We start from the raw sequence: 8,690 nt of genomic DNA on the forward strand, positions 1-8,690 counted from the left end.
TTTTCAATTAAAAACTGAAGCACTTGGATACTACGGATATGAGTACATCGTTTAAATGAAATAAGAAACTCAATTTATATTAGTAGTCCAAAAGAACAAATAAAATCCATTTTCCCACAAAAAGCACATCCCCTTTGACTTACTTAAGTGAAAAACAAAGGATTTACTTACAGGGAAAAAAAAAACACTTTAAAGCCATAATCTTAATCTTTTTCCATATCAATTTAATATCTTCAAATTAAATAATCTTAATTCTGTATTTACTACAATTCCTCCAAGCACACACTTTGGAAAGTAAATCCTTTCCAAGGCAGGAGGTTATATGCATCACAGCAGAGCAGAAACACCAGTACCTGAGGAAGAAAGCTAAGGTTTTAGTTTTAACAACCTCTAACTTATACCTGCAAACTTGGGCAGGTCATTAAACTTCTCCAAGCCCAAATATCTTCATCTACTTAGTGACAGAATTGGACCTAAAGATCCTGACTGCAAGGTTGTGAGTGGATCTGTATGTTAGAGGGAAGACCAGGGTCTGACTTCCCAAAGGGAAGAATTCCCAGTATTTGTTACCTCACCAGAAACCTTGTACTCTGGAACTGGACTCAAGTCCTAGTTCGACCAGTTACTAACAATGTGACCTCAGAGCTCTAAGTCTAAATTTCTCACCTGAAAAATGGGGCTAACAACTGTACCAAACTCATAAGGTTGTCTGAGAATTAAGTCAGACAATACTCATCAAGGGCTTAGTACCACAGCTGCCACTGGCCAATTAAAATTAGTTATACTAAGTATAATGATCTCTAAGGTATCTTCTAATACTTGCCAAATATTCTGTCACACTATCTCAGCACAAACATTATCATCATCATCAAAGAGAAAAAAAAAATGGTATTTTGGTTTAAAAATATTGCTAAAATTATAGGTCTATTCTTCTAAATGTTCTTCCTCAACAAAGCAAGCACCTATATATAATACTGCATATATATACACACTGTATATAACAGACATAGATGTCTACATATGTATTATTTTCCTCTTTCAATTTATTGACAGACTGCTGGAGGATGGAAGGCAGGAAGGAAGGTCCAGATGCTTTTATTAATTCCCAAATGACTTCTTAATTTAGCACGAGTTCTGGAAGAAACAGCTTCTGTCATTAAAAATTAGATTGCTATTTCAACAGTGTATAATGAATTAAAGTGTTATAAATTCCAACAATTAATTCACTTCCTTAAAAACCATAAACATTTAAAACATATTAAACACATTTTATCCATATACAGTATTAGTGCATTTAATAAAATTTTTTACCAATTGTGTTTCTTCTGTTTAGAATGGAAGAATGATCGCCAGCTTCATCTCCTCAGGGCAAATCCTGGCACCAAGTTCTAAGAATGGCGCTATGAAAATGGACTGAGCTATGAAAACGGACTGAAGAGATGGCTCGCAGCCTGTTGTGAGCCGCTAAATGATTACCCTGAGGGCTGTGGGGAGAAGGGAGGGGGGTAAGGAAATGTTTCAAGGAGAAGAAAAATATGTTAGATTTTAAATGCTGAGTAGGAATCCAATAGGTGGACAAGGCAGGGCATTTAACAGGACAGTCAGGAAAAACGGTTTGGCACAAATGAAACTAACAAAGGACACAGTGACAGAAAATCAGGCTGGAGAAGCAAATATGTGACAGATTATTAAAAGCTTCATTTAACATGGAAAATACTGCTTGTAGTTTATCCTGAAGAGATGGTCAGATCTGCATTTTAGCAAGTGCAGGTAACTGTGATGTAGTCATTAGAAAAAAATGACTCCCAAGGCAATAAGGACTTTAGAGAGAAGAGACTAGAGGCAATTGGTTAAGAGTTATTGCAACAGTCTAGCCAAGAGGTTATAAAGGTATCGCCTAATGTCAAGGTCATACTTTGAGACCGGAAGGGATGGAGGCATACATATATACACACACACGAAAAACATTCAGAATAGTGTCATCGATATTTATACATACACACACGTTCTGTATGTATGACATACACACTTATACATAATATACATTATTCTACTTATTCCTCACAGCATCCCTTTGAATGGATTTTTTTTTTTACAGAAAAAGAAACAGGCTCAAAGAGAATAATTAATTTTGTTCAGGCCAAATGGTCAATAAATAACAGCTAAGATTCTAACCCTGGTGCATCTGATTCTGTCATCTGACTCCACTACATCCGAGAATCACTTCAAAGGGAAAACTGACTGGGAGGGGTAGAGGCAGGATTCAGATAAAGGGTAGGTCAAGATAGAGGCTCTCTAGGGCAGGTCTCACTCAACGACCTATGAGTGAGTGAACATTCTAAACAGAGTACTGTTTAATCTCTGAACCCTTGTCTTACTTCCAGAAAGGCAAAACTAAAGTTTCTCTAACACACGGCTACTGAAATGAGCATTCACTATAGCTTTGTGTTTTATTCTTTTCTCCTATATTCTCTTTGCTAACATCATTTCCTCCTCTATTCACCTGCTATGTGGAATTTAAAATACTTACTCAGCCTTATAGAACTTGGCGGGGGGGGGGGAGCATATAAGTAAAAATAAACAGAATCTTGATTTTTTTTTATTGTGGTCTTATGCTTATGTGAAACTGTGGACATTTGATACTAAGGAATTATTGTTAGTTTTTTAAAGTCTGTAACAGTATTGTAACTAACTGCCCTTCATTGTTTAAAAAAACACACTGAGGGGCGCCTGGGTGGCACAGCGGTTAAGCGTCTGCCTTCGGCTCAGGGCGTGATCCCGGCGTTATGGGATCGAGCCCCACATCAGGCTCCTCCGCTGTGAGCCTGCTTCTTCCTCTCCCACTCCCCCTGCTTGTGTTCCCTCTCTCGCTGGCTGTCTCTATCTCTGTCAAATAAATAAATAAAATCTTTAAAAAAAAAAAAAACACAAATATTTACAGATGAAAGTTTACAATGCCTGGAATTGGCTCAAAATAATACAAGAAGGGGAGAAGTAGATGTGGCAGGACTGACCCTTCTTGCTGACTCCTGGGCTAAATGACAGGAACTTTGAGGTTCATCACCTTTTTGCATCCACTTATTTTATTTGAAATTCTCCATTTGACAGCTTTCAAATTAATTCAAATACTATATAAATAAGAAAAAAACCCAAAAAAGTATGTATGTGTTATTTATATATATCAATCATTTTCTCATTAACAATCACTATAATTTTAAAGTTGGCTTCCCAAACATTTTGGTATTAACAACAACCAAAAAAATCAGATTTATATTTTAAGAAGCATTCTATAAGTGTAAATTCAATAAATAACCGAGAGGAAAAATTAGTCAGATGGTCAATCAAGCTACACAATCTTCCCACTCTTATTAAAACAGACCACAAATTCAGTTCCATTTACTAATTCTACAGGACGCAAATGCACAACATGACATATTCAGAGATGCTACTCACTGCAGATTCTTTAAGGATTTTCAGAAAATGCTCAGAACTTAGCAACTGGCTTATTAATATTATATTTAACTACAAATCCTTAGAACAGAAATATAAAAAAATGTTTTCCAAGTTTCTTTTTCTTAATAATGTAAGTCTCCTTATTTTGCATATAGAAGAATATATGTCATCATTCAGTAAGCACTGAGGTGTATACTGATTGGATAAATAAACAGTCAGAGTCTTTAGAGAGAATGAATAGCAAAGCAGAAAGAGTAGATAGAGTGATTCCAGGCTTCCTTTGTTTCAAAAATAAAGGTGAAACAGTTAAGTACCTTGAGAGAATAACAAGACTAGAGAAACTGAGTTTTTAAAAAGTTTGGGGAATCCTGAGCATTTTATCTAAGTGGTTCAGAAAACCTTTCTAGTTCAGGTTTTACAAGTCACTTAATTCCTCTGGGCCTCAGTTTCAACATCTATAATGGGTGGTATTATCTCCCCTGCCTCTATCTGACAAAATCAAATGGCTTGCCCATCAGTGTAAAAATGTTGCATAGATTGCAAAGCACAATACAAACGTGTGCTCTCTGTAAAAATCTAAGAAGGAACACACAAGAGTGAAAATCACAAGATACTAAGGGGTCTGTCTTACCCCAGAACAGATCCTTATTTATCTGACAAGAAAAGGGAAGAAAAGGGAAAGCATGTTTTTTTTCCTGAGGTATAGAGTTCAAATATAACCCTCTTCCTAGCAGGAAATTAATGCACTTTTACTTATTGTTTTCTGAACTTATTTTGGTTGTTTTTTTATATTTTACCCTGATCTGTCAACCAGGTGCTCCCAAACAAATACTCAATACTGCTATCTAGACACATCAAATTACAATTCACTTATTTAATTAGTTCTAAGCTATCATCTGTATGCTCTTTTAAGCTTCTAAGGTACTTCACATTCTTGCAGAGTTTCTTTATACCAGACTGTCGATTCATATATGTAGAATTCTATCGACTTCCGTTAATGCTTATGTTTACAAATACGTTTTTAACTACAAGACACGAATCCCCCGCAAACTTGAACTATTTCAAAATTTTCCATTCTTTTCCTCTGATCTAAGTAATCTCAGCTAACGGCTATAGCTATCTAATTTTCTTTTGTCGATATTCTGAGATAAATCAAGATTACTTTTTCACTTTTTTCTAACCATGACTAGGTAGAATTTAAGCTTATGAAACTACCTCATTTAGTTGTAAGTTGAAAGGGAAAGCAGAAGGGAAAAAATAGAGATAGCAAGTTAATGCTAGCTGCTGGAAGTATATCCCTCTCTTCCTTCCATTAGTCCCCACAGTTCTTACTCAGAACACATTTCCATTACTACTGCTAGATGAATTTCAATACATCCTAACATTCTTCCACTGAACCCATCACCAAACACAGCCCAGTACCTACGGGGTTCCAGGCCCAGTGCTAAAGCTATAAAATGGGGGTCAGGATGACTTACGTATGCCCTGACTTCAAAGCACATGGGCACTAGGGGAAGAGAACTCACTGTCAACAAACATTTACAATACACTATGAATACCAAGACTAATAAATACCAAAAGACAGGCATGTACTCAGTACTCTGAAAGCATAAAAGAGAGGGGGAAAAAAAAGTACTACCTGGCAAAGCTAGGGAGAATAGTAAAGGAGGAATTAGCTAGCAAGGAGTTTTCAAAAACTCAGATATTTTGTTTTTAAAATATCCAAGTGTGTTTAAGTAATTAATTTAGTAACCAACTTACTATCCTTTAATGAACTACACCTTAACCAAAACTCTAAGACAAAGCTTTACACTTGAAAAAGTGCACTCCCTCAGAATATCCTGAAAGCTTTCCCTCATTACCTCAACACACGGTATCTCTATCCACGACTCAGCCTTCCTCCCCACTCTCCCAACTATTCTAATGCTCTGTCTTATTTGGCATGCATTAAAATTACAACACATATATGTGAAACATGCCTTCTAAATTTTGAGAACCTTATAAAAGATACAGGAAGGATTATAAGGCCTGCCTTCCAGACTCCATGAATACTTTCCTTCAACCCTCCACTGTGACTCGCAGAGTAGATGCTCAATGAATATTTGATTTAAAAATCTCTGGTGACACATAAAGAATTAGTTATTATACTAATATTAAGTATCTCGTAAAAACTCAATTAAAAACAATTCAGCATAACCTACACATGAAGCAGGGGAGTGTCGTGGTGAAGAGCATGGACATTAAAGACCAGCTGCCTGACTTTTCTCATCTGGTCCTGTCGCTTAATTAGCTGTGCCATCTTAAAGCAAGCTAATAACCTTTCAGTGTCTCAATCTTCTCAACTATAAAATGGGATAAAGCATTAGCTAACTCCTAAGTCACTGTCAGAGTAAATGAGTTGGTATAGTGCTTACAGCAGAACCTGACACGTGGTAAGCGATAAGCTCAAAAGTAAGAGTAGCAAGAGCGGTACCACCATCACCAGAAAACCTGGATACTTTTAACCAGAAATACAAATGACAATAACACCTTTCATCTGCTGTCTCCTTAATTACAAAGTTCCTCTACAGAAGATGTGGACAGGAATGGAAGGAGCAAGCGTGTGACGAGTTCCACTTCGGGCAGCCACATTCAGTTTTCAATCCTGGCTTGGCTCTGCCATTAATCATCTATACGACCACTGACAACTAAGTAATCAGAGGCAAGTTATTTTACCTCTCTGAGCCTCAATTTCCTAATCTGTAAGATGTGGTAATACCACCTATATCCCAGGAATGTCCTGAGGACCAAAGGGGTCAAAGTACCTAGAGCAACACAGTGTATGGCCCACTACCAAGCTAATATTTGTTCTTTCCCCTACCCCCCACATCTCACACGGAATATATAATTTAATTCTCATCCCACCATTAAGATGTTCATATTAGTTTAACCATGTTAAAAACAGTTGAAAACTGGCAGTCACGTGGTTTGCCCTAATACTCTATCCACTTTTACAAATGGAAAAAATAAGCTCCAAGAGGTTAAATGGTTTACTTCAAGGTCACATGCGCAGTAAGTAATGGAGCTAAAACTTTAAAACTGATTAATAATTTTTTATATCACTAGGTAACTAATTGGTTCAGTCAGTCCTGCTCAGGAAAGAAAAAAGGTGCACTAACTACAATACAAGCAAAACTACGGTCACCTACAAGTTTTTGCTCTGCCTTATTAAAAATTGAGATTTCTAAGAAATCTTCCATTGTAAAAATTATTTGTGGGACATCTGTGTATGTGTTGTGGGGAACTGAGGGTTTAGAGAAAATTAGAAGAAAAAAATACTAAAGGGAGCATATGCATAACTATACTAATTCAAAAAGTACAAGTGTATCCAATTAGAAAACCCACAAGTAGCCAAACAGCAAATATCCATCCCAGGAAAAGGTAAGAGGTATTCAATACCACAGTTGAATTGTTTGTCAAACACATAGGGAGAAGTTACATTCAAGTGTCCGCTTTGGTTAATAAACATATGGACTAATATCTAAATTTACTGTTATAAATATATATAATAAGAAATACACTATTGTAGTGAAATTGTAGAACTGCTAAACTAACTTCTGTAAATTCCACAAGGGCTTTAGGATTAGATCACATAAACCATAGTTGGGATTCAATGTCTGTCCAAACAAGAAAAGTTCCATCAAAATGCACAGGACTAGTAAATAAATAACAAATGTTAACAGAACAAGGCCCCATAAAACTGGTGGAATATTTAACAGTATCAAATATTTACTATGATCGGTCTACACATCTATTCTGCCTCTTTCCTCCTTGATCTGTCATTCACCGTTTTAAAAAAACCGTATGAACAACAAAATAAGGAGGTTAATGAACAGAAACTGGGTCTTTCAATCGATTTACAATAGAAGTTTTGTTTTAATTCGCTTATCGGTCTCCTCCAATTATGTAATCATTCCACGGCAAAAGATTACACGGCTTTTTTTCCTCAAGGAAGGAGTTGGAGGGGGAAACACCGTGGAGTGTGAAACAGGTAGCCTCGGAATATGCTGTATTTCCACGAACTAAATTGCTTCTTAGGGATCAGTATGAACTCAGCATTCTGAATTTTCAAGACCTTACCCTTTAGCCATTATAGATTTGTTTTCTTAATCCCATAACAACTAGCAACTCTTCACGTAATGCGGATTCCACATAACATCATCACTTCTGGAGTCCGTAAGAGCTTGCTGGTCCCCGGGCGGTCAGAGAGAGTTGTCAACGCTGGAAGGGCAGTGTAATTACAATTACGTCGGTGCAGCTCGTCTCAACTCCCCCGAAACAAGAGTCTGGCCGAAATGCGCCGCCACCTAAGGCGCGACTCCGGGCGCTTGCTCTGGCCCCCCAAGTTTCGCCGAAACCTGCCGAGGGTGACCTCTACGCCTCGGCATGGAACCTCGCTTGTCCTTTACTAAGACCGCAGATCCATGCCTACTGCTTCACCCCACTCCAGGTCCCGCGCAGAGCCGGGCTCCACACTTGTTCGGGAACTCTCTTAGAACCACCCCCCAACTCCGCAACCTCGCCCCCCCCCCCCCCCCGCTCCGAGCTGCGCGCGCCCCGCCGACAGGTAACCGGGATTCGGGTTCACAGCCGCGGGCGCTCGGGACCGCGCAGTTAATGAGTAACGCGCCCGCGTCCGGGGGACGGGGGAGGAGCCGCCGCCGCCGCCCGACGCCCCAGCGGCCCCAGACACCCCGAGGCGCCGAGCCCTCCCGCCGCCGCCGCCTCCTCCAGGGGTCCTAAAGCCCGCGTGCCGAGCCGGGAGCCGGGGAAGCGCGCTTGCCGGACCGGGGCTGCTGGGCCGGGTCCCCACGCGCTGCGCCCGCACCTGCACCTGCCACGGCTGCCCCTCCCGGCCGGCTCGCGGGAGGGAGGCGGGCGCGCGAGCGCCGAGGGGGGCGGTGCTCCGCGCCTGGGGCCTCTCCCTCCCGCGGCTGCACTCACCTGACGAAATCACCGCGGTCACTGTCCGCGCTCAGGGGCGCTCTTAGCGCTGGACGGAGCGCGCCCAGAAGCAGCGAGAGGAGAAAGAAGACGGCCGGCCGACGCCGCTACACTCAGCCGCAGTAGGCGAACTGCGCTGGGAGCCGCCGAGGGAGCGCGGGACTGCGCCTGCGCGGGGAGCGGGGCAGAGAGCCGGGAGCGGCCTGGCCCGACGGAGAGAAGGCGGGCCGGGGGCGGGGCGGGGCCAGGGGCGG

The 8,690-nt window shown here is 40.6% G+C and overlaps 1 protein-coding gene across 6 annotated transcripts in view; it reads right to left on the reverse strand.

The window, feature by feature from the left end:
• Window positions 1-8,690, reverse strand: part of RAB3IP (RAB3A interacting protein) — a 132,599-nt gene that overhangs the window by 33,762 nt on the left and 90,147 nt on the right. The window contains exon 1 of one of the 6 annotated variants that reach the window (XM_026500048.4): window positions 8,437-8,535. The exons of 2 other annotated variants lie outside the window; for them this stretch is intronic. Coding sequence is in view for 1 of the 4 variants with exons in the window: in XM_057316280.1 (XP_057172263.1) it covers window positions 7,573-7,583 (11 nt within the window). In the remaining 3 variants the exon portion in view is untranslated. Of the gene's footprint in view, window positions 1-1,311; window positions 8,081-8,436; window positions 8,536-8,690 lie in introns of those variants that run through there. 3 more of the 6 variants (XM_057316280.1, XM_026500049.4, XM_057316281.1) reach the window with 3 other exon arrangements.

Source organism: Ursus arctos, unplaced genomic scaffold (assembly GCF_023065955.2).
Source record: "Ursus arctos isolate Adak ecotype North America unplaced genomic scaffold, UrsArc2.0 scaffold_21, whole genome shotgun sequence".
Taxonomy (NCBI): Eukaryota; Metazoa; Chordata; class Mammalia; order Carnivora; family Ursidae; genus Ursus; species Ursus arctos.